Genomic DNA, 24377 nt, shown 5'->3' with positions numbered 1-24377 from the left:
TAGAGAGCCCAGCTACAGGTATATATCTATTTTGTAGTTATAGGTACATGCACATATCTATTTTGCCAGATTCTTCAAAAGCCTCGGAGGTGCCTGATCCCTCAGCTTGGCTGTTTCAACAGATAGGTCAACAGTAACACATGCCAGGTCCTTTGTGTCCTTCCGCCCACCCTGTAAAGAAATGAAGAAGAGTTTTATTTGGGATTCTGACATCTGCCTTGAACCCTGGGTATCTCCTCCCGCAGGGATGATTCCCCAGCACTCCTGTGATGGTCTCTGCAGAGGGCCAATGGCAGCTTCTGGTTTCTTGCTCTCCCTAGAGAGCCACTTCAAGTGTAACTGGTACAAGGGGAATTTCCTTGATGGATTCAGGCCATTTGACCCTGGTATTCCCCCCAGTGGCCTAGATAGATCATGTTGAGGGTCAGAGATCAGAGTCAACCTTCCTTAGGTCCAGTGGGCCACCTTCCCAATCTCCATGCTCACCCACCCAGCAGAAGCTGAGAAGCATTGTCCTTGGTCTCCTGATCTCCTTGGCAATAATATCCTCTGTCATCTTCCAAGCTTCCCTGGGGGAGGGTCTGAGACTTGTCAGGAGTAGGCAGGGCTGCTCCAGGGCCAGTAAGTTCTGTCGGGCCCTGTCTTGCTCCAACCAAAGCAAGCCAGGGCCTCCCTCGGACATTGTCTTTGGGGGTATGTCTCCTGCTCTGGAACAGTTTCCATCGCCTCCACCCTCTTCCAGGGAGCATGACCCCCTTCCCTCCTTTTCCCCCATATCCTTTAAAGGCTCCTGTTATGCCCAACCCTTTCCACAGGGACCAAACAGACCTGGGTTTGAATCTCAACTCCCACTTACTAGTTATGTGGCCATTCACTACTTACTGTCTTCAAGCCTGGTCCCCCCATCCCTCACAAATGGGGAGATATTAACCTCATGCTGTTGTTGTGGATTTAAACAAGATCATATCTATAAAGTTTGTACAGCAGGTAAAGGAACTACTGACCTTGGAACAAAGTTAAGGCTCAATAGTGGCACTGTCTCCGGGCCAATCTTCAGTTTTCACTCTGCCCACCAGAATTCATCCTGGGGAAGGCGGGTAAATTGTTATGGGAAGCGCAAGTGCCCCAACTCCCACAAGGGGTCCCTGCTCACCTATCATGGCCATGCTGCTCCCCAGGAGTCTGGTAGGAGTCAGGATATAGGGCTCTACAGGTTAGGGCCAAAGGCAAGGCATGTCCTCCTCTGGTAGGCAGGCTCCTCAAACTTGAGGATGGTCACCTGGGGGTTCCCTGTGGACTTTGGCTTACCTGCCCAGCTGCAGGTGAGAAGTGACCTACCCTCCACTGCTCTGTGACAGTTCCTTTAGCAGCACCTGCCCTGGAATGGCCCTGGGAAAGCCACCTGTTCAAGCACTTATAATTTTCTCTGTTCTGGGGGTCTCTCAGGTGAGAGGGCAAGTCCATGGACCCAAAACCCAGAAACACCCCGTGCCCCGCCCAGGTTCAGCACCAGGAAGCTTTCCAGTATCCTCACTTGTATCCCCAGACAAGGACCAAGGGACCTCCCACAGTGGATGCCAGGAAAGAGGAAGGAAGTAGGGAGTTCGGAGAAAGGAAGGGGAGGCCACCCAGATGTGCTTCCGCAGGACACCTCCCTTCCCTCTGCCACTAGCTAACTTTACCCACCAGGACAGCTTCACATCTGTCCAGAAGCCACGTTTGCCTCTGTGGGTGCATCTTCTCCCCTCCTGCCCCAAGTCTCCACACTGAGCCCTTGACCAGATTCCTCCACAGCCCCACCCTGCTCTGTGTTCATCTCCTCCCAGGCTGCCCCAGTCATGCTCCAGCTGCTCCCTGAGCCTCATCTCTGGCCCCTGGCAACAAGCCACCCCAGTAACTGGGCTAAGGAGTTCACCTCCCCCATGGTCAACCCCAGACCCAGCACTCATCCCTCTCAGGTTGGGGCCAAAAGCAGTGCCAAGAAGGGGAGCTCCCGCCTCTCACCCCATGGGTCCTGCTGACTCCTCCTTGGTGACCTTTTGCATGCAGAGACTGACTGGCAAAGAAACAAACAAAAAGCCATCAACAACAAAAGAAGCGTTAAGTCAGCCAAGCCAACTGATTCAGACCAGAAAATCCGCATTACAACGTTTTACTCCAGACTTGCTATGGAGGCCTGGGTTCCAGGCCCCTAGCTCTACAATGGAGACCCCTGGCAGAGCCCTGAACCTTTTATAAAGCCTCAGGACTAATGAATAAATGAATCTACTTCCGCGTAGAGTTAGGTCCAAATCAAAGGGGGCCAACTGCTCTGGCCAGACTCCTGTTTCTAATTTCAGGACACCTTCCACTCCCAGCACCTACCCAGGATCAAGCTGGGGGGAAAAAATCACAGGCCGAGACTGAGGAAGGATAGTGGGGCGGGGCAGAGTCTTTTGGGGTGCTGCGCAGAGACGAACCCTCTTTCCGGTCCGCGCCCCCACCGCTGCCCGCGGCCTCAGGGCTCACGCTGGCTTTCCCCGCCCTCGCGGGGCTGAACCAGTTCCTCCCCGCTCGCAACCCCACCCTCCTGGAACCTGCCTCGCAGGAAGCGGAGGGTGCAGCCCGGCCTGCCGGGAGCGCGCGGGGCTTGGAGGGCCCGGGCCGTGACGACCCCCATGGCCGCGGGCGTGGAGCAGCGGCTGGGCGGCCTCCCCGTCTTCACCCGCGACGACTTCGAGGGCACCTGGCGCCCAGTGGCGAGCGGCGGCTTCAGCCAGGTGTTCCAGGCGCGGCACAAGCGCTGGCGGACCGAGTACGCCATCAAGTGCTCCCGCTGCCTCCAGCCTGACACCATCAGGTACCCGCCTGCCTCCCCCGCTCCTTTTGCGGAGGGAAACCCGAGGCCCGGGGAGCTCCCGAGGGAGGGGCGGCCGGGTTGAGGCTGAGGGTTGTCCTCTCCACTTTTCTAAACTCTGTCCTGGGCCCTGAGCTCCCCAGGCACAGCCCTGTCTGTTTACGGCTCTGAAATAAACTTGGCTCTGTTTGTGGAATCAAACCTTTGTGTGAAATCCACAGAGGTCAAAGGTGAGCAGGAACTGCCCTCCAAATACGCCTTTGTTCCATTCAACCTCCCAAACTGGTCGCGCCTCCTTCTTTCCAGCCTCACCTTCCTTCCAGGTGTCGGCTTGGTGATGACTGCTCTGGATGACCCTCTGCCACCCTCCTACCCACCCCCTAACTCGCAGCGCGGGCAGGGCTGGGCTTGCTCAGAGCCTGTGGCACTTGGCTCAGTGATGCTCAGTGACCTGGGGGGAATCACAGGTTCCACACCAGGGGCAACTCCTGTCTGGTGTGGTCCCAGCCCAGCCCGTGCAGGCTGATGGGGGCTTGCAGGGGGTGGTGGTGGAGGCTGCCCAGCCTGCTGGCCTGAGAGCCTGTCCAGGCCTCACACCGGCACTGCCAGCAGGTCAATCCTGGAATGCTTCTGTCTCCGTCCTTGTTTTTGTCTCTGGCTTCTCCCAGGTCCCATTATACGTACTATGACCACTCCCTGGCAGGCCTCCTTTTCCCTCTTGCTACCTCTTTCCCATTGCTTCAACCCATCTTTGCTGGTACTGGCTGTGCCCTCGCCCCTCGTGCAGCCATGGAGACCCTGGGATGTGAAGTCTGAGATGATAACCATGTCCTCCTCCCAAGCCTCCTGGGACATCACCTAGAGCGCCTTGGGGGTGCAGGGAGCAACTCCTCTTGGCATCTTTTCTGGTCATTCTCTGTGGTCACTATGCAAGCTCCCAAGACACAGCCTCCGGTCCCACACACCCAAGTCCCTTCTCACTCCCAGACCCCCACCTGCTTAATGAATAAGGGCAAAGTGAGATAGCCCCAGACTCACCCACCTTCCTCCCTCAGCATCCTGGCTTGGGAGTAGAGTCAGGTTATTCTAGGATCTATTCAAATCATTTACAGCCTTTGAAGCATTGACAAGACTACTCATGAGACATTGACAGTAGCTCCCATCTCAATTCCCTTCCCAATTCCAGGAATCCTTGGGTGGAAAGGACTAAGGGATTTACGGTAGCCAATGCCTGCCACATGTGGAGTGCTATATGAGGAGTTTCATGAGTATGACTTCACTGAATCCTCCTTCCATCATCTCGTTCATTTGTCCTCCTGATGAATGTTTATTGCTCACCTGCTATGTGCCAGGCTCTGTGCTGGACCCTGAGATATAATGATGAATGCCACAGATATAGCCCTCTAAATATTCTCCAGGAGCTTGCAGATAGGGGAGAAAAGACATTAATCAGATAACCCCACGTGTAAATGTAAGTGTGCTGCTGTGAGAGGTGTAAGAGAGGAGAGAGTTGTGGTTCCATGAAGGCTTATTATTGGAGTTTGAGATCAGAAAAGGCTTCTCTGAGGAAGATACACTTGAGCTGAAATATGAGTCTGAGTTAAGTGGGTGAAGAGAGGAAAGCTTTCCATGTTGAGTTTGAGGTGCCTTTAAACAACCAAGAAGAATTGTCAAGTAGACTTCAGAGTAAAGCTGTGAGCTAACAGTATTAAAATTTGTGAATCATTTGTTATAGGTGTATTTGAAGCTAGGACGTAGATGACGTTCACTCATTCTAAGCATTAAGTGAACGAAACAAAGTCTCTGCCCTGGTGGATTTTATAATCTAATGAAGGGAGACAGAAAACAAACAAACAAACAAATATTTTTATCTATATCCCTTACAAACCACCTGACATTTTCTTTGATTAAAATACCTAAGGAGAGTTGAGTAGTCTGATCTTCCAAAAAAAATTTTTGATCTTCCAATAAATAGTAATTTGTGGGCTTTTTTGCCCGAAATGTTAAGATGCTATTTACCAAGCTTCTTTGTTGTACAGAAAGGAAAAATGCTGTTACAATCTCAGTGTAAGTGGTAGCCACACATGGTTGACTTACCAATCGCAGCTCTCCACCCTACCGCAAGGGTCTTACACGAAACTCTGACAATGCTTATAATTTTGTCGTCGCCTATAAATTTGTTATAATGCTTGGTGGTAGATTTCCGAGAGGGACTAAATGGGTGGAGGCAGAATGTCACAGGAACTCTTCTTTGGTTCTTTGCGTGGGTGGGTGTCCTAGGGTTTGTATCACAGCTACCTTAAAAGAAAAGCTACCAACTCCATTTGAGCAGTCCAGCCAATACGGAACTCAAGGACAAATAAAGCAAGGTAGGGTTTTGTGCAGGTTGTTTGGAGTCTTTCCTTCAGCTTTCCTAGTTTCTTCCTCCCCTTCCTCCTCCTCATTTTCTTCATCTTATCACCTTCTCCGTCACATCCAAATTCTCCCCTCCCTTCACTTCATCCCCTTCCCCTTCTGCATCTTCCTGTTCACCATCAGACTCTCCCTTCTCACTGTTTTTCTCCTCTTCCTGTGGGCATCTTCTCCTCCTTCATTCTCTTCTGGGGGGATAAGGATTGATGGAGCAGGGTTGCTATTTTCTATAGGCTTGAAATCCTTCCTAATTAAGCATTATTTGAGAATAAAGATTTGAAGCAAAGAAAGAGCAAACCACGTGGCTCTCTCAGGCTCTTAGTGTTCTAGGCAGAGGGACGAGCAAATGCAAAAGGTCCTGAGGAGGGAACAAGCTTGACATGGTGGGGCAGGTCATAGAGGGCTTTGTAGGCCATTGTATGGTGGAGGGGAAGAGAGAGAAGCAAAGGCACCAGTTAGGAGGCTTGGGCCAAGATGCCAATGGATAGAGGTGGTCACCAGTGGTCAGATTCTTGCTATATTTTGAAGGTAGAGCTGACGGAATGTGCTGAGGGGCAGCTTGTGGGAAGGAGAGGAAGAGAGGAGTCCAGGATAAGCAAGATCTTTGAGGGCTAGAGGGATGGAGGCCCCCTTCACTGAGATGGAGAAGGCTGAGGGGGGAGCGGGTTTGAGGGGAGAATCAAGAGTTCGGCTTTAGACACGTAAAGTGTCGAATACCCAGTTGGAGATGCTGAGGTCGCCTAGAGACAGAGTACGGAATAAGAAGAGGGCCTGGGACTGGGCCTAATGATCAGGTCACACAATAGGAGCCCGCAAAGTAGGCACTGACCCTACACTGAGAACGAGAAAATTTCTTGTAGGCTCCAGCAACATGGAGGTCATCGGTGACTAGCAACAGCCTGTCAGTGAGGTATTAAGACCAGAAACCAGATGAAAGGGGATGGGGGGAGATGGAGAAAAGAGAAAGACAACAGGTGTAGCAAACACTTTCAAGAAGTCGGGGTGTCCAGGGGAGTTGTGCAAGTTACTGTTGTTCCCATTTTACAGTTAAGAAACTGTGGCCCAGATAGTTTGCTTGTTCAAGGTCATACACAGAATAAGGTGAAATTGGGATTTGAAAGCAGGGCAACGCGATCCCAGATCCCTTGTTTTTTCCACTTCATGACAGGTGTCTTCTCAGTTCTTGTGACTTCAAAAGTACAAGAGGAGACAGATAAAAGAAAAAATATTGCAGAGGTTTGAGGGGGAGAGTCCTTGAACAGTAGAGCAGTAAAGACAAGAACGGCAGAAACCAGGACTAGCCAACCTGTCCAGATGCGAGGGAGAGCAGGTGCTTTTCCCTGGAGCAGAGGAGTCTCTGGCTGGCTTCCCAGGGAGGCCCTGTGAGCACATTTCCAGCAGCCTCTGACTGCAGTGCCAGTGCAGCTTTGCAAATACTCTGCTTTTTAAAGATGTCATTTCTCCTTAATCTTCATCCCCGCAATCCCAGAACAATTTATAACAATTTGCATATTTGCTGTTTTGTGGCCCGTACAGTGAAAAGAGTGAAAAGTTTGCAGATGCTTATTTTGTAAGGCTTTCCTTTAAGTATTGACTTCTGTTCAGTTCAACAAAGATGCCTTGTGCTGTATGTGGCCATGTGCTGTGGGGAGTACCAAGATGAAAACTTATACTTCATCTCCAAAATGGAATCCCGTGCAGCCATGACCGAGCTTGCTTTGAGAGAATAGCGATGCAGGAAGTGCTCCGCTACACCAACAGGGAAAAGCAGATCGCGGAACAGCCCACACTATGTGATGGCAAGAGGGAGTGGAGGAGAAAGGAGTGACAGGGAGGGAGAAAAGGAGAGAGGTTCCTTGAAATGTATTGTAAAAGGATACGCTAAATTATTAACAGAGGCCAACTCTAGAGGGTTGGGTTACTGATGATTTAATTATTATTACTATTTTTATTATTATTTTTTGGCTGTGCCATGAAGCTTGCAGGATCTTAGTTCCCCGACTAGGGATTGAACCCAGGCCCCACAGTGAAAGCACTGAGTCCTAACCACTGGACCGCCAGGGAATTCCCTAATTTTCTTTTCTATTCCCTAGATGTTCTACAAGGTATATATATTACTTTCACCATCAAAAAGTCAATAAATGATATATTTTTTCAATTTTTTTCAATATTTTTTATTGAGATATAGTTGATGTACAATGTTGTGTTAATTTCTGCTGTACAGCAAAGTGATTCAGTTATACGTATATATATATATACATATATATATACATTATTTTTTTAATATTCTTTTCCATTATGGTTTCTCATAGGATATTGAATATAGTTCTCTGTGCTATACAGTAGGATCTTGTTGTTTATCTGTTCTCTATATAAAAGCTTACATCTGCTAACCCCACCTCCCACTCCATCCCTCCCCCAACTCCCTGCCCCTTGGCAGTCACCAGTCTGTTCTCTGTGTCCTTGATTCTGTTTCATAGATAGGTTCATTTGTGTCATATTTTAGATTCCACATATAAATGATATCATACGGTATTTGTCTTTCTCTTTCTGACTTACTTCATTTAGTATGATAATCTCTAGTTGTATCCATGTTGCTACACATGTGGCATTATTTCATTTTTTATGGCTGAGTAGTATTCCATTGCATATATGTTCCATATCTTCTTTATCCACTCATCTGTCGATGGGCATTTAGGTTGTTTCCATGTCTTGGCTATTGTGAATAGTGCTGCTATGAACATAGGGGTACATGTATCTTTTTGAGTTACAGTTTTGTCTGGATATCTGCCGAGGAGTGGGATCGCTGGATCACACGGTAGCTCTATTTTTAGTTTTCTGTTTTCCATAGTGGCTGCACCAAATTACATTCCCACCAAAAGTGTAGGAGTGTTCCCTTTTTTCCACATCCTCTCCAGGATTTGTTATTTGTAGACTTTTTAATGATGGCCATTCTGACCATTGTGAGGTGGTTCCTCAATAAATCATATTTTAAAAGAGAAGCAGGAGGCATAATTTTGGTCCTCCACGGGCTTGCGATCTCCTAGGGGAGGTAGACATATAGAAGTGGCCAGAATAAATGGCAGGCTTTTTGCGGCCGCCTCTGTAGAATGGGCTGGCTCCTAAATTTGCAGACCCCTTTACTTCCTGTCTTGTTGCTGGAGCCATCTGGACCCTAATCTGTGCATCCACTGGACATCTTCTCGTGTCTCTCTTTCCCCCTCCATTACCTTGCAAGCTCCCAAGGCATCTCTGGGTCTGCACAGCCTGGCATCAAGTCTAGTTTGTGTGTCCTGCTAGTTGCTCTTGTAATTAAAGGGTCAGCTCCTTCCGTCTCTCGCTCCTACCCCTCCATAGCTCTGATGTGAATTGCCTCATTGAAGAAGCAACCAAGATGGAGAAGATCAAGTTTCAGTACATCGTGTCCATCTACGGGGTATGCAAGCAGCCCCTGGGTGTTGTGATGGAGTTCATGGCCAACGGCTCCCTGGAGAAGATGCTGCCCACTCACAGCCTCTGCTGGCAGCTCAAGTTCCGCATCATCCATGAGACCGGCTTGGCCATGAACTTCCTGCACAGCATTAACCCACCACTTCTCCACCTGGACCTCAAGCCAGGCAACATCCTCCTGGACAGTCACATGCATGTCAAGGTAAGGACCCTAGTGAACCCCTCTGCCCCCTTTCACTCCAGAGCCTTCTCCAGATGAACAGGATTATTTACTGCCTGACTGGCCTGTCAAGAGTTTTTGTTGTTGTTGTTAATATTTATTTATTTGGCTGCACCAGATCTTAGTTGCGGCATGTGGGATCTTCAGTTGCAACATGTGGGATCTTTAGTTGTGGCATGCAGGAGCTTTTTAGTTGCGGCATGCATGTGGGATCTAGTTCCCTGACCAGGGATCGAACCCGGGCTCCCTGCATTGGAAGTGTGGAGTCTTAGCCACTGGACCACCAGGGAAGTCCCCTGTCAAGAGTTTTAAGCAGCTCCCTTCATGGACAAATGCCGAAGGCAGGGATCACACCTAAAACAGATAGATGCACAATGAAATTCGGTGCATGAAACTGGGTATCAGGATGTCTGCAAAACCCCTCTTTGAATGCCAGTCTTCCATTTCTAATGTGGGTAGAATAATCTCTATCCCATTCTTTGCTTCAGGTGAGAATGTGTGTAAATGAGATGTTCTTAAGAAATGTCACGATGGCCAGTTTTTCAGTTCCTAAAACACGCCCCGCTTTCATTTCTGCCCCAGGACCTTTGCACATGCTGTTTCCACTGCCAGGAACAGTGTCCCCCCACTCCCTCTTTATCCAGCAAAGGCCTACACATCTTTCAGGTCTCAGCTTAAACAGCACCTCCTCAGGGAGGTTTTCCCTGATCCACCCCCGTGGGCCCCTGTCATATACCCTCACCGTACCTCTCTTTTTATACTGCTAACCCCAATTGTAAGTATATAGTCATTTCTGAAACTATTTCATTAGCGACTATACCCCCTATTTGAATAAGCACTTAGGAGAGTAATGGGTGCGAGGGTTTCATCATTCTTATCTGCTCCCCGATCCTCAGTATCCAGCCTAGTTGGCACTCAGTGAATTGTCAGTTCATTGATGTATGAATGAATCAATGGATGGAAGCAAAGTCAGAGATAAATATACATGGTGTCAATGCTTCAGGGCCCGTGAAAGTGGGATGAACAGAAGCTCACCAAAGACGCCACTTTATCCACAGTCCCTTTGGGTAATGGCCACAGCTTCCAAGTACTTACCATGTGCCAGGCACTGTTCTAAGTGCCTTTTGTATATTTCCGTACTTAATGCTCATGATAGCGCTGTGAGTTAAGTACTTATCTTGTTTCCCTTTTATAGATGAGGAAACGGAGGTTCTGAGAAAATAAGTAACTTGTTCAAGGTCATCCTGGGGTACATGGCAGTGCTGGGAGAGAGCTTATGGTCTCAGCGGCTACACTACACTGGCAGTGAAGACAGTGGGAGGGATGAGAAACTCAGGCAGTTTTCTAGAGGCAAGACTGTATTTCCCCCCATCCCCATCCGGGCTTCCTCCCAGGTTTCAGACTTCGGCCTGTCCAAGTGGATGGAACAGTCGTCCCGGATGCAGTACGTCAAGAGGTCAGCTCTGCAGGGCACCCTCAGCTACATCCCCCCTGAGATGTTCCTGGAGAGCAACAAGGGTCCAGGTCCCAAATACGATGTGTACAGGTGAGATGGAGGCTGGGCTCCAGGCCACATACCCAGGGCGTAGCTTGTTGTCAACGCCCTGCCTGGACCCCAAGGCCCAAAGGGCAGGGCAGGACAAGGATGAGGTCTGGCCCCTCCCTGCCCACGTGGGAGGAGGAGGGATGCGGGGGGATTCTGGCTGGAGAGGCCTTGCCTAGGTTTGTGTGGTCCATGGGGCCCCCCTGCTGGGTATCCGAGAACCACTCAGGGGGCACTTTCCCCCATCTGCAGCTTCGGGATTGTCATCTGGGAGATCCTCACTCAGAAGAAACCGTATTCAGGTAGCACGCGACAGTGGCACCGTCAGATGGGGTCCTGGAAGGGGCTGGGAGGCTGGGGGTTCGTGGGGGCAGGGGCAGGCGGCAGGTTTTTCTTGGGGACCGTATTGCTCTTTAAAGGTTCCCGTCCTCTCACCCTCCTTCCTTCCTCCCCCTGCTTTCTAGAGCTCACATGACCGTGAAAGAAAGGGCAACCCTTAGCCCAGGCCATACTCTCTGCCTCTAGTTCCTTTGCTTCAAAGTGTTCTTTCCTGTTTCTCTCACCCCCAACCCTGCCACCCAGGTGTCAGGCAAATAGATTGTCAGGGAATTTGGATAATCCAGCAAGGTTCGAAATCAGAGCCTGTAACTGGGCCTGCTGGTCAGTCCTGCCATCTTTGGACAGTAAAAGCCCGCAGTGAGGGGCCATGGCCGGTCTCGGCCTGGGAGGGGTTGGAGCTGGACCAGAGACCCAGCTGCTCAAATCTGAGCCTCAAGTCAGCCTGCAATCTAGTTATTAACTTACTGTGCATTTATGGGGCCCCTGCTGTGTGCACCACCCTGTCGGGATCCTCAGAGCCCCCATCCCCTGCCCAGCCCCTCTGGCCCTGCCTCAGTACCCGCATAGCCTGGGCCCCCTCTCACAGGCTTCAACGTGATGACCATTATGGTGCGAGTGGCCGCAGGCCTGCGGCCCTCCCTGCAGCCTGTCTCTGATGAGTGGCCGGCGGAGGCCCAGCATATGGTGGACCTGATGAGGCGCTGTTGGGACCAGGACCCCAAGAAGAGGCCCTGCTTTCCAGGTTCTCATCAGCCTGATGTACACCGGGATGAGGGAGATGGGTGGGGCTGGGGGGGCCCACGGGCCAGGAGCGGTGGTTGAAGCCCCGGGCCACTCCTGAGAGCTCTGCAGGGAGGGCCCTGCGTGGCACTAGGGCAGACTCTGTACCACAGTGCGGTGTTGGCAGGGGGTGGGAGGGTGGGGGGTGTGGATGGCAGAGGGCCAGTGGCAGCTGAGGACTGCGGTCTGGTCTCTTTGGGTTAATGTGTAACCTTATGGGAGGTAGAATAGAAAACCTTCATTGCGGGAAGGCATCTGGGCCCGGCTCTGAGGCTCCAGTTAGCCTGCGTCCTCTCAGGCTGCAGTGTCCTTATTGGTAAAATGTTCCCAGACCGTGAGATCACAGGCGTGATGGATCTTGCGGTCACCCACTCCTTTAGGAACTATGCAAATGCGTGCACGTGTAAGCGTGAGCATCTTAGCAATGCTTTATGGAACAGGTGTGACCCTCCAAAAGGGCCAGGGACTTGCCAAATGTGGCCCCACTGAGCCAAGGCAGGACCCTAGCTTGCCGGCCTTCTGGTGCGCATGTGTGGATGCCCCTGAGCCCAGGGATGGGTTTTGGGAGGGGGGACATGGGACGTATTAGGGTATTGAAAATGGGGAAGAACTGCAGCCCAGCCTGTCACTTTCTTTTGCTTTTTTTGGAGCAGACATCACAGTGGAGACAGACACGCTGCTGTCCCTGCTCCAGAGTCCTGTGGCTGACCCAGAGAGCGAGGCCCTGGCCAGGAAGGTGTCCCGCACAGCGTGTCTGCGCCGGCCCCGGGAGGTGAGTGTGGGGCGGGCCTGGTCTCCGGCAGGCGCTGAGGATGTGCGCACAGGTCCCTCCTCATGAGGCTGCCTGGCTGAGGGGCAGGTGGGCACCGGAGCCAGTGCACGCTCTGCTCGCCAAGCCGGGCAGCCACTCGGGGACACCTTTTCTTAAGTTGCTCGAAGATGCTCTAAGGGCTGGTGGTAGCCGTGGCTCAGAGCCTCTGAGAAGGACGTGCCATCCCTCACATGCGTGACATTAAACAGAGCCTGTCCTGCAGAGGGAGACCTCGGCTCTCCCAGGCTCTCACACCCTATGGGTCAGTGTCATCCTGGCTCTGCTGTCCTCTCCCTCACCTGGGAACCAGCTGTGGGCTTCCGTGGGGCTCCTGGCTGAACCCACAGGGCCGCCCTGCCTTCCCTGTGGCCCAAGGGGAAGTCAAGGCCCTGGGCCACCTCTTTCTGGCAGGGCCTCCTCTGCTCGGGGATTTCCCCTAGACACAGCTGGTGGCAGGGATGAGAGAGGAGGGGGTCTCCTAGGACAGGGTGGAATGTGAGTCCTGACAGGTGAAGGGAGGAGTGGAGGCCGGCATAGGCCAGGACTGCCCTGATCCTCTGATCCGCCCCCTGTCTTCTGGTTCTCCCTCCCCAGGTCAGTGAGGAGATCAGCCAGGAGCTAACAGACAGCGGTGAGTCCAGAGTGCGCAGCTGGAACCAGAGAACCCACAGCAGAGGAGAAAGTGAACTCAAACCATATCCTGTCCCCATCCTCCCTGGCCCCCCTTCCCTCCCAGGCCTGTCACAAATCAGGAATCCGGGTTCCCTTTCCTGGCACCCGGCCCTGTGCTCCAGGAATGCACATGCCCCCGGGGGCCTGGCTCTGCTTCCCCTTCAAGTCTTTGAGGCCGGACTCCTCCCTTCCTGGCCGGGGAGGAGCATTGGTTTTCAACTCCGGTTGCGTATTAGAATTACTTGGGGAATGAAAAAGTATAGGATGCCTGAGCCACCCTAGAATAATTTAATCAGAATCTCTGGGGGTTTGGGCTGAGCAGTGATTTTCATTTGTTTGTTTTTTTTGTTTTGGAAATTGTTGCTTTTAATTCTAATACACCACTGGGTAGAGCAGGAGGAAGTGGGTCCTTAATGGCTCAGGAGGAGTTCAGATCTCGGAGCTCAGCTGCAAATTTATCTCCAATTTGCATTTATTTACTTTGTGCCAAGCACTGCTGGGAGAGTTCTTACCTACATGATATGATTTGTCCTCCCAGTGGTAGCATGAGGTTAGGCATTGTTCGTGTCCCCTTACGGATCAGGAGCTGCAAACTCAAAGAGGCAGAGAACACGTGATGCCAAGAGGTAGAGTCAGGATTTGCACCCCGGCCTCCTTCTGCCTCATCCTTACGGGAAGAGCTGCCAGAGTCAGTTCTCTAGGGCAGTGGAGCCTGCATAGAGATCCGGGATGCTGGGAAAGACGTTGCCCTCACTCCTATGTCTTTGTTCCTGGCTGGTACTTCCAGGAGGCAGGGGGATGGCCGAGATGACCTCTGGACAGGTTAGAGTTCCTCTTCTCAATCTCACCTTCCTCCCAGCAGACTCAGGAGACTACTTGAAGCGGGTCCTGACTCTCTCAGACAGCGAGAGCCTGGTCCTGAGCCATGAGCAGCTGCGCATCTGTGAGAACAAGGTCACTGCCCTCCACCTCCTGGTGGCTCAGGGCCGCCTGGAGCGGGTGAGGCTTCTGCTGGCCCAGGAGGTTGACGTGGACTGCCAGACGGCCTGCGGCTACACTCCCCTCCTCGTCGCCACCCAGGACCAGCACCCTGACCTCTGTGCCCTGCTCCTGAAGCATGGTGCCGACGCCAACCTGGTGGACGAGGACGGCTGGGCCCCCCTGCACTTCGCAGCCCAGAATGGGGACGACCGCACCGCCCGCCTCCTCCTGGACCACGGGGCCCATGTGGATGCCCAGGAGCACGGGGGGTGGACCCCGCTCCACCTGGCTGTACAGAACAACTTTGAGAATGTGGCACGGCTTCTGATCTCCCGTCAGGCTGACCCCAACCTGCAGGAGGCTGAGGGCAAGACCCCTCTCCACGTGGCTGCCTACTTTGGCCATGTCAGCCTGGTCAAACTGCTAACAGGCCAGGGGGCCGAGTTGGATGCTCGGCAGAGAAACCTGAGGACACCGCTGCACCTGGCGGTGGAGCGAGGCAAAGTGAGGGCCATCCAACACCTATTAAAGAGTGGGGCGGCCGCTGATGCCCTTGACCAGAGAGGCTACAGCCCACTGCACATCGCCACTGCCAGGGGCAAGCACCTCGTTGGCAAGATGCTGCTCAGGTACGGCGCCAGCCTCGAGCTGCCGACCCACCAGGGCTGGACGCCCCTGCATCTAGCAGCCTACAAGGGCCACCTGGAGATCATCCACCTGCTGGCTGAGAGCCACGCAGACGTGGGGGCTCCCGGAGGCATGAACTGGACCCCCCTGCACCTGGCTGCCTGTCATGGGGCAGAGGTGGTGGTGTCCGCGCTGCTGCAGTGTGGGGCTGACCCCAATGCTCCCGAGCAGTCAGGCTGGACGCCCCTCCACCTGGCAGTCCAGAGGGGGGCCTTCTTGAGCGTCATCAACCTCCTGGAGCACCATGCGGACGTCCACGCCCGCAACAAGGTGGGCTGGACGCCTGCCCACCTGGCCGCCCTCAAGGGCAACATGGCCATCCTCAGAGTGCTGGTCAAGGCCGGTGCCCAGCTGGACACTCAGGACGGGGTGGGTTGCACACCCCTGCAGCTGGCCCTCTGGAGCTAAAAGCAGGGCATTGTCGCCTTCCTCGAGGGCAAGGAGCCCTCACTGGCCATTCTGGCCGGGGCTGAGCCTGGAGCCCAGATGGAAGTTTAGACAACCTGCAGCCTCCTTACCTGTAAGGAAGAGAGGTTGGTGCAAGTGATGCTGGGCTTCTGGCAGGGCCCCTTCCCTGTCCTTGCCAGCTGCCCCTTAGACCTTGAGAGGAGACGGGAACCTGGTCCCCTGGGTGGTGGAGGGATAGGGAGAGGACCACTGAGCTTGTAGCTGGGGAAGAGGCCCCGGCTCAGAGATCTCCTTTCAGCCCTTCCTCCACGTGTGTCTCTAGCCAACTCTCAGCCTCTTCCTCCTGTACCTGGACTCAGGCCCCCAAAGTGAGTTCCCTCTTTATTCCCAAGGTTCCTGCCACCTTTAATCACTTGCCCCTGAGTCCACAGGGGCTCTTGCATCCTAGAACTCTCTCTGAAGAAGGAGGGAGGCACAGAGGAGAGGGAAGTGTTCCCTCCCAGCTCACGTCTGTGCGACTTGGCCCCTTTCTTCGGGCGTGGTCAGGACAACCAGACACCCGTGCTTTGTGCAAGGGCAGGGGCTGAAAGTTCGGAGGAGTTTTCCACTTCCAGTTGAAAGCCCCAGCCAAGAGCCTGCTGCTGCACCGACCACCTTCCTGGTGGCTCTGGTCCCAGGGCCCAGGTCTGCCGTACGATCTCTTGCGGGGAAGGAAGGGTCTGCCCCAACCGCCCACGAGTGATCCTACATGGGACACTTGGTCCCTGGTCCCCCTGCCTCACCCTTCACCCTTTGCTGTGTCCAGTTATATGGCCTGTTTCAAATCTGACTGTCCTAAAGCTGTGGATCTGAGTCCCTGCCTTAGAGGTGGTCTGACGCGTGGCGCCCGGCTGGCTATGGGGGCTGGGCTGGCGTATGCATGTGCACGTGCGGTGCGGTGTGTATATGATCGTGTGTGAGTTCCCGCTGGGGAGGAGGCGGGGGCAGACGTGGGGAGGTGGGTGGTGGTGATGTCACCTGGAGGGGAGGTGTCTGGGCGTGGTGTGGAGCTTGCCAGGCAGGGACTTCCTCCTTGGCAGCGGCTCAGGGAGCTCTGTCCTGCCCCCATCAGTTGGCCTGGCCTGGTCTGCGAGTTGCAGGGCAGGTTGCGGCAGGCCTGGGATTGCTCAGACTAGCCTTGTGTGACCAGTCCTGGGCTCAGCGGCTGGCAGCTTCTCCTTCCTCTCTGGCTGTGCCGGGGCTGGCCCACCGTTGGGAGGAGACAGGGCGGGACTGCAGGTGGGAGCAGGGCAGGTGCCCTAGGGGTCCTCTACGTCTCCTCTCTCCCTCTTCACACTGCTGGAGCAGCCCCTCCAACTCAAGGATATCGTGTAATTGTCAGAGAAGAGGAATCTTCTGCCCCAGCCACTGGCCAGCTCCAACCCCAGCCAACCCGCAGGCTTGCCTTTGAGCGTCACCCTCATGGGCTGAGTGTGGGGCCACCAGTCACCAGCGTCACGTGGGCATGGGGTAAGAGAGGCGGAGCAGAAGACACCTGTCGCCCCACGGACATGCTGAGTGCGAGTCTGTTCTAGCAGAGCTGGTGGCAGAGGTCTCCCATCCTGTGGTCTCTGGGCTGTGGTGCCAGCCTCATGGACACTTCACCAAGCCACAGACTACATTCACCACAGAGAGTCCTGAGAGCAGCTTTGAACGGGGTTGTGCCCTAGAACAAAGGCTATAAATCAAGCCTGCACATTGGGATCTCCTGGGTGAGGTGTGGCAGGGTGGTGAGGAATGGAAGGGTTTTTAAAGTACCCGGCCCTACCCTTGACCAGTTAAACCGGAATCTCCAGGGCAGGATCCTGGTATTAGCTGGAGAGCAGCCAGGGCTGAGGACCACCACCAGGGGGCGTCCCGTGGTTTCTTGCTGGGCCCTTCTTAGCATGGCCATGAAGACAGTCACCAGCTGGCAGCCTGGGTGGTGGTCTTTTCCCCTCCTGGTTGGATGAGTGGAGACTCTGAGGGCCGGGGCAAGGCTCACTCAGAGGACTGCTTCATGCCCCTGCTCCCTGCTAGCTGCCTGGCCCATTCTCCTCTTTCTCGCTGAGACTAAGCCTCGGGCAAAACTTGTAGTTAAACGTGCCCCTGGGAGTTCTGTCTTTCCTAGAACGGCTGGGGCAGGAAAAGGAAAGGCAGAGGGCACAGCGCTGGTTGCTTCTCCTCACACCCTGAGGTCTGAGTCTAGCTCCAAGGTGAGAATTCTGCACGAGCCAGAGAAGGGACGTGGGGCTGCATGTTCAAAGCCAGGCGAGCTCAGAACAGCCGTGCGAATGTCAGGAGTGAACCACAGAAGGACAATGGTGTCTGGCTTATCCTGGTGGGAAGAGTTTGAGGGAAGACTTTGAAGAATGCAGTTAGAAAAGGTAAATGATTTTTTTTTTCTTGCACCTGTGGTCCTATAAATGGCAGAGGTCCCATGGAGATGCACATGGGACCATGCCTAGGATTCATTTCAACTCTGATCATCCCAGGGTCTAAGCAGAGAGCCTCAGACCCCTGTTCTCTCTACTCCCTTCCTCCAAGAGATAACTGAGGTCACAATTTCAGGCCAGCTCCAGCCAACACAGCCCTATCATTGCTTTTCATCACCACCTTCTCCCTTCCCAAGCCACCCCTAGCCAGACACAGACCCTACAGACACACACAGCATCTACCCTGAGTCCCATTTCAACAGAGCTGCCTTCTAGAGGTTTCCTAGGGATGTTTAGAATTGGATTTTAGTAAGGCCTTTGCAATTCCCAAGGAGAGGATCTCGGTTGAATTTCGAACCTGTTTAGGGGAGATGAGGGTAGACGAGGATGCGAACCCCTAATTTCCTACTGGACGTTTCCACGTGAAGATCCTATAGACCCTTAAACTCAGTGTCCCAAACTGAACCTCCCCGTCCCCTCCCAAGCCTGCTCCTGGTTCTTCTTAGCTGAGGGGACTCCTAACCCAGGAGTCTTTCCGGACCAGCACTGTCCAACAGAACTCTCTGGGAGGATGGAAACCTTCCACATCTGCCATTAACTCCACGTGCTGCTCAGCACTTCAAATGTGGCTGATGCAACTGAGGAGCCCATTTTTGTTTTGTTTTGTTTTGTTTTCTCGGTACGCGGGCCTCTCACCACTGTGGCCTCTCCCGTCGCGGAGCACAGGCTCCAGACGACGCGCAGGCTCAGCGACCACGGCTCACGGGCCCAGCCGCTCTGCGGCACGTGGGATCTTCCCGGACCGGGGCACGAACCCGTGTCCCCTGCAACGGCAGGCGGACTCTCAACCACTGCGCCACCGGGGAAGCCCAGGGACCCAATTTTTAATTTCAACAAGTTAAATTAAGCAGCTACAGGTGGCTGGCGAACAGACAGCGCAGTCTACACTCTTCCTCTCCATCTCCCCCCATCCAATCAGTCACCCAGCTGAGTGGGGTTCATCAGGAAGGGCTTTCCGGAAGCTGCAATGTTAGAGGAGGACCAGGGCGTGGCAGACGAGGGGCAAGACTCGGACTAGGTGGGAGAGGCCGGGGCACGGGAGACTGGGGAATGTGAGAGAGCAGTCAAGCTGTTTGTGGGTGCAGACAGCACAGCGGAAGAGCGGGGGCGGGGGAGGGTGGGTACTTCATTAGGAGACCATGACACCATTCATGATTGCAGAGCTTGGACTCAACGTGAGGGTCAATTGTGAGCTCCGAGCAGAGGGAGTGTGCTATCGGAATGAACCGCGTATTCCAAAGACCCCTCAGCCATGTGTAGGGTAAGGAAACAGGTGGTGGAGAAGGGGGTCCTGCCTGTGAAGGGCCTTGTAGTCTGGCAGAGCTGGGGTGAGGTCTTTACCCAGCCTGAGCTCCGCCTCTCTCCTTGTAACGCGTATCATTGAGGGGATGAAATTAGATCATATGCACCTCCCGGGCTGGCGCTGGGACTCCCTTTACTTTGCTTCTCCATTGTTCTGGTTCTGTCCTTTCTCACCATTATCCTGTCCATCCACTCACTACCCTTTATCTAGACAGGAGCCTCCTTCCCCATTCTCAGTGCTGCTGCTTAAGCCAATCCATCCCTCCCCAAGGAGGGCCCTGGGAGATGGTACCACCTATCTGGCTGTCCCCAGAGATGCAGACAGCCCTGTTTGTTCTGCCTGGGAGGCCTTTTGTGCTGGGAGGAGCCGTCCCTCACGGGGCTTCTCCTGGTTGTGAGGCCAGGAGACCAGAAGGGACAGGGAGGTTGGCAAGCTGTATCAACAGGAGTTAAAGTTCAGCACGGAAGTCCAAAGAGGCTTCTGTGATGTCTCGGCAGGCAGGCCGGCTCTGGGAACCAGTGGTGTCTGCCCCCGAGTCCTGACACCTGTGTAACCTCACACCGCAGTCACCAAGGGTTCCCCCAGGGATCAGCGGAAAATGCCTTGGACTGAAAAGGCACCCTAGAAGCATCAAGGAAATGAGGGGGCTGGGAGACTGTGTCCCTCCGAAGCCGACCTGGGTGGGTGGAGCTCCTGGAAAGAGTGACAGGGGCTGGCGGAAGAGGAGGCCGGTCTCTGGGCCTGTGGCCGGGAGTGGAGGAGGGGGCAGCCAGCGGGCAGAGCACCAGAGGGCCCCCAGGGCTCCCTGAACACGCGGAGGGCAGCTCTGGTCCTCTGTTCGAGACCATTCCTTCCCTCCCTGCCCCCACCAGCGCCCATAGAACACAATTCCCGCCGTGTTCGGGCCTCCAGCAGGGGCTCCAGCGCCCCCAGGCCTGAGTTCCTCTGGTCCTACAGCTGGTCCTGCCACCCTGCTCACAAGCACAGGCCCCCTCCACCCGCCCCCCACCCCCCACTGTGCTCCTGGGTCAGGGTCCTGCCTATTCTTCAAGACCCAACTTGCCTGTCCCCGCATGTGAAGCCTTCTCTGACTGCCCAGCTGGAGATGGTCACCCTGTCCCAATACCGCCTGCGGTGAGGTTCCTGCCTGGTTGTGAGCGCATCACTGCCTCGGCTTCTTTCTGCATTCGACCCGGTCCTCCCTCTGCCCTCCGTCTGTACCTGCTGGATAGGATACAGGCAGCGGGGTTGTTACTGTAACTTAAGGGAGAGAGGTAGCTGCCGGTCTGGGCTGAGATGAGGAGGGAAGCTGTTGGGGGCTGGGTAGTGGAAAGGCTCTGAAGCTGGGCCAGCCACTAGCGTGTGACCCTCCGCTGCTAAGACTTCCTTAGACTTGGCTGCATCACCTAACGGAGATAATGCTTATCTCATTGGCTTGCGGTAATGATCCACCTGGATGCCCTGTGGTCAGAGGGCAGAGCTGTTAGTAAGCACTCAACACGGTATCTTGCAGTTTCTCCCAAGTCAGAGGAATTTTTCTCTTGGAAGGAGGCACAGACGACCTCGCCTCCTGCAGCCTTTTGGCGAGGATGCTCTTGGAAGCGGCTGCCTATTTTTCTTTGCCAGCCTATTCAGGGGAGGAAGGGCCGGTTCTTCTTCAGTGCCTTGGTGTGGACTGAGACTCTGAGACCTCTTGGGACACACCTAAAGTAGTGTCAGGTCAGCTGTAGGGCAGGGCAAGCCCCACCAGTGGGTCATGCCGACTGACACACAGCTGAGAGGCCCCAGGAGCCAGTCAGGGGGTTCAAGGTCAGCAAAGCAAGGTGGCCATGTCTGCATCTACCAGGAGAGGGTAGGGTCCAGGGCTGATGTTCCGAGGGGCAGAGGCAGCGAGAGGGCTCAGGCTGCACAGAGAGGACAAATGGTTGAAGACAGCAACTGCACCGTGGGTAGGGTGCAGGGTGGGGAGAAGAGGTTTGTACTGAGAAGGGCCGGGTCAGGTCCCTGCTGCGGGGTGAACTAGACCACAGAACGCGCCTCCTCCAGGCAACTTCCTTGCTCTCTTGCCCACTCCATCTTTTCCCTGCCCCGGATGCAGCCCAGAGCCAGACTATTCTCATGGGGCCAACAGGACAGTGTTTGGAGTGGGGCCTGGTCAGGAAAACCCAGAAGTTGTGCATGCTGTGGCTTTGTTCCTACAAAATCCCCTGCCTCTCCCATGTCCCAGGTGGTACCACCTCTGTCCCCCGCCCTGCTTCATCGGCAACATCTGACTCCCACTGCCCCTGAGGTTCTGGGGAGGCTGCCTCCCTTTCTCCAGCCTCACACACACATCTCCAGGTTTCAGGACAGAGCCGGGGTGAAGACTGGAGAAAGTGCAGGCAAGTGTGGTGGTCACACAGCATTTCCTGCGGACTCGGAGCTGCATGGCTCCAACCACGTAAAAGGCCTTTCCAGATGCCCTCCAGGCCAGGGGTTCTGCCCAGCAGCTCTCACCCTGCTTTATTTGCCAAGTAGCAAAGGTGGGATGGGAGAGGGAACAGGAAGCTGTTCCTACCAGCTACCTCCTTCTCCCTGCCCCCGATCACCCCACAAAGCCAGAGTGGCTCTCCCTCTGCAAAGATGGTGTGCTCTCTTCCTGCCAGCTTCCCGCTTCCCTGGATCCCCCAGAAGCAGAGCCAGGGGCACCTGGTTGGCGAGAGAGGAACTTCGGGTGCATGGATGCACAGAGTCTGGCCTCCCACTTCTGAAACGCCCACTACTGAAATCTGCTCCCCCTAACCTGCGCCCCTCCCACCCCAGCACCTACTCATTTACTCTTGCAGCCCCAATGGCCATCAGGCTGTTCATAGTCACCCCAAGGGCCGCATCCTAAAAGTCTGGTCCCAAATGGTTTTTCTTTTTTTCTCTCCTTTAAAAAAATTTTTTTCTGACTACAGTAGCCTCTCGCAACTTCACCTGGGGCTGGTCAGGGAAAGGGCAGGATGAATAATAAAAGGTGCAGAGTTGAAAGACCTGGGCAACCACCTTCCCTGTATGAAAGGCTTCTCCTCCCCCAGGGGTTATGAGGACAGGACAGCACTTGGGGTGAGGCCCACGCAGCATAGATGGTTGCCAACGTTACGGACACAGCCTGGGTCCTGGGACCAGGGAGGGCAGAGAGACAGTGGGGCACAGGGCCTGGCCACACATCCCCAGGACAGGGGTGGCGTGGGAAGAGATCCCCAGATAGGTGAGCACACTAGAAAGGCCCCCAAGATGTGCCAGTCCTCAAAGTCCCTGTGTGCAGGCAACTGACTGCCCTGTTCTGAGCCCACCAGGCAGCAGGCTATGCGCTTGCTTCTTTGGGGGGCCTGCTGCCCCACCATTGAGGAAGTCCTCTACTGTCACACTTCTTGCCCTCACCAGGTCCCTACCTACTTGTTCCGGGCCAAGGCATGCCGGGGCTGCTGTCTCCCACTCAGCCGCATCATCTAGGTTAAGAGCGCCCTGGGGCGAGGCAGCGTGTGCTGTGGCAGTGGTCACCACACCCAGCCGGGGCTCCGCCAGGAGCTTTTACCACTATCGTGTGATTGTGGGTAACGCCCGGCGTCCACTGGATTGTGAACCTGCAAAGGTAGGGATGCTGACCCCCTTTTCCACTGTTCATTCCCGGCACCTCGCTCAGGGTCTGGAGCACAATAAACAGTTACTCAATAAATATTCACCGAGTGAGATGGATGGATGAGGCGATGCGGTTTATCCTGCGCTACTGCCTTCTCAATTCTCAGGACACCTCCCCAGCCCATCGCCACCTGGGACTTCTCCAGAACCCACAAGGGGACGAATAAGGGCCTGAAGCTTGAAGACTTGCAGGCACAAATGGACATCTGGGAGGATGATGCAAAGTGCTCCACTGTGCCTGCCCAGGAAGGCTCACACCTTAAGTGGGGCTTCCTTTCTGTGCTCTGGGAGAGGGGGTTGGGGGGTGCAGACTCCCCCTTCTGTAAAGGCAGGTCAGTGATCCTTTGATTAAAAGGCATTCTACGGACAAAGACGAGCACAGAGGCAGAAGCACAGGGACAGGCAGTGAGGAGAGAAAAATCGGAGCTGCAGCCTGCCCAGCCGCTGGCTTGCTACTGCCCTCGCTGTCAGGGCCTCTTGCGAGACAGCCAGAGCCTGGGCCGCCCCCTTCCACTTGGCGTTCCTGGGTCGCGCACCATCCCTCTGCCCCTGAAGCACCGAGTGGGGAGAGGGGGGAGCCCAGCCCTCCCCCTGCCCACTCCAGCTGTCAATCTGCTGTCTGGAAGAAAGACTTGAAGCTTCATGACAGCTGTGGGCAACTTTCCCTGCCCCGCCTCCCGCCCCTGCCTGCCCTCTTCCCCTCTGCTCCCTGTCAGTGCTCTTCCCAAACTGCTTTCAGGCTGCCTTCCCTCCTCCCTCCCTCCCTCCCTCCCTCCTTCCTTCCTTCCTTCCCTCCCTCCCTCTTTCCTTCCTTCCTTCCTCCCTCCCTCCCTCCCTTCTTCTCTTCTTCTCTCTCCATCCTTTCGTCATCTCTTACAACTCCCACAGCTAATAAACCTATGTGACCTCCTGAGATTTCTAATGATGAGCTTTTAAGCTCCCATCCAGGTCAAGATCATTCATAGACTGAGTGTGTGTGTGTGTGTGTGTGTGTGTGTGTGTGTGTACACGCGTGCACACGTGCGCCTTGGCTATGGGGTGGGTAACAGAGCTGACAGGTCTTGGGGGGGGGGTTCTAGCCCCCTTGGGGGGTCTGGTGCCTTCCACAGGAGGGGGTCACTGGGTTATTGACCCCCCCGTTCCAGCTAGACCAGGAGCCTGTTTTGCCCACCTTCTGGAATCAGGTATTCTGGGGACAGGAGCCTCTCCCAGGGCTTCGTGCTACATTCAGGTTCAGGGAGAAGATCAAAGTCCATAATTAAGTGTTCAGGGCAAGTTAAGTGCTCCAAACTTTGGTGCTAAAAATATTGTATTTAGCATGCAAATTATGCCCTGACAGCTCCCCGGAGCCTGAGCCCGTGGGTGCCAGCACCTTGTTTGTTATCACCGCTGTTATTCTCAAGGTGGTAAGAATATTCCTCCTTCACTGGGTTGATTTACATTTCATTTTTAAAAAGCCAAATTTCTGTTGTTGGGTCAGTGCCAAGTCGTGGCCCCAGAAGGCTTGGAGCTGTGACTGGTCTGGAGGCCAAGAGGCAGGAGGACACCAGGCCACGTTACCAGGGCCTCCCCCGCTGCCCCAGAGGAAGGGGGTCCTGATGCGAGACAGGGGAAGGGGCAGACACAGACGTGGGCACAGCCGCACCTCGAAGGCCACCTTTCCCACAGAGCCTTCTCTGCCCTGGTGGACGAGCAGGGCTAAGGACTGGGCCTGTAGAGGTGCCAGCACCTGGAGAGGAGGAGAAGGGAAGTGGGGATA

At 54.5% G+C, this 24377-nt stretch overlaps 1 protein-coding gene across 1 annotated transcript; it reads left to right on the top strand.

The window, feature by feature from the left end:
• The first annotated feature begins 2657 nt into the window (after positions 1–2657).
• ANKK1 (ankyrin repeat and kinase domain containing 1) lies at positions 2658–15139 on the top strand. Its single transcript, XM_065883117.1, has 8 exons — positions 2658–2839; positions 8606–8900; positions 10313–10464; positions 10714–10763; positions 11387–11542; positions 12234–12352; positions 12986–13022; positions 13926–15139. The coding sequence occupies exons 1-8, from the start codon at positions 2658–2660 to the stop codon at positions 15137–15139; spliced, it is 2205 nt and encodes a 734-aa protein (XP_065739189.1).
• Positions 15140–24377: the final 9238 nt, after the last annotated feature.

Source organism: Phocoena phocoena, chromosome 8 (genome assembly GCF_963924675.1).
Source record: "Phocoena phocoena chromosome 8, mPhoPho1.1, whole genome shotgun sequence".
Classification (NCBI taxonomy): Eukaryota; Metazoa; Chordata; class Mammalia; order Artiodactyla; family Phocoenidae; genus Phocoena; species Phocoena phocoena.
Note: the sequence above shows the minus strand (reverse complement) of the source record. Positions and strands in the feature narration are given on the sequence as shown.

Bases quoted from the DNA above. Each gene is read 5' to 3' on its own strand.
- ANKK1 (XM_065883117.1), top strand. From the start codon at position 2,658: ATGGCCGCGGGCGTGGAGCAGCGGCTGGGCGGCCTCCCCGTCTTCACC. The intron at 8,901-10,312 runs GTAAGGACCCTA...GCTTCCTCCCAG, and splicing joins ACAGTCACATGCATGTCAAG to GTTTCAGACTTCGGCCTGTC. The intron at 10,465-10,713 runs GTGAGATGGAGG...CCCCATCTGCAG, and splicing joins CCCAAATACGATGTGTACAG to CTTCGGGATTGTCATCTGGG.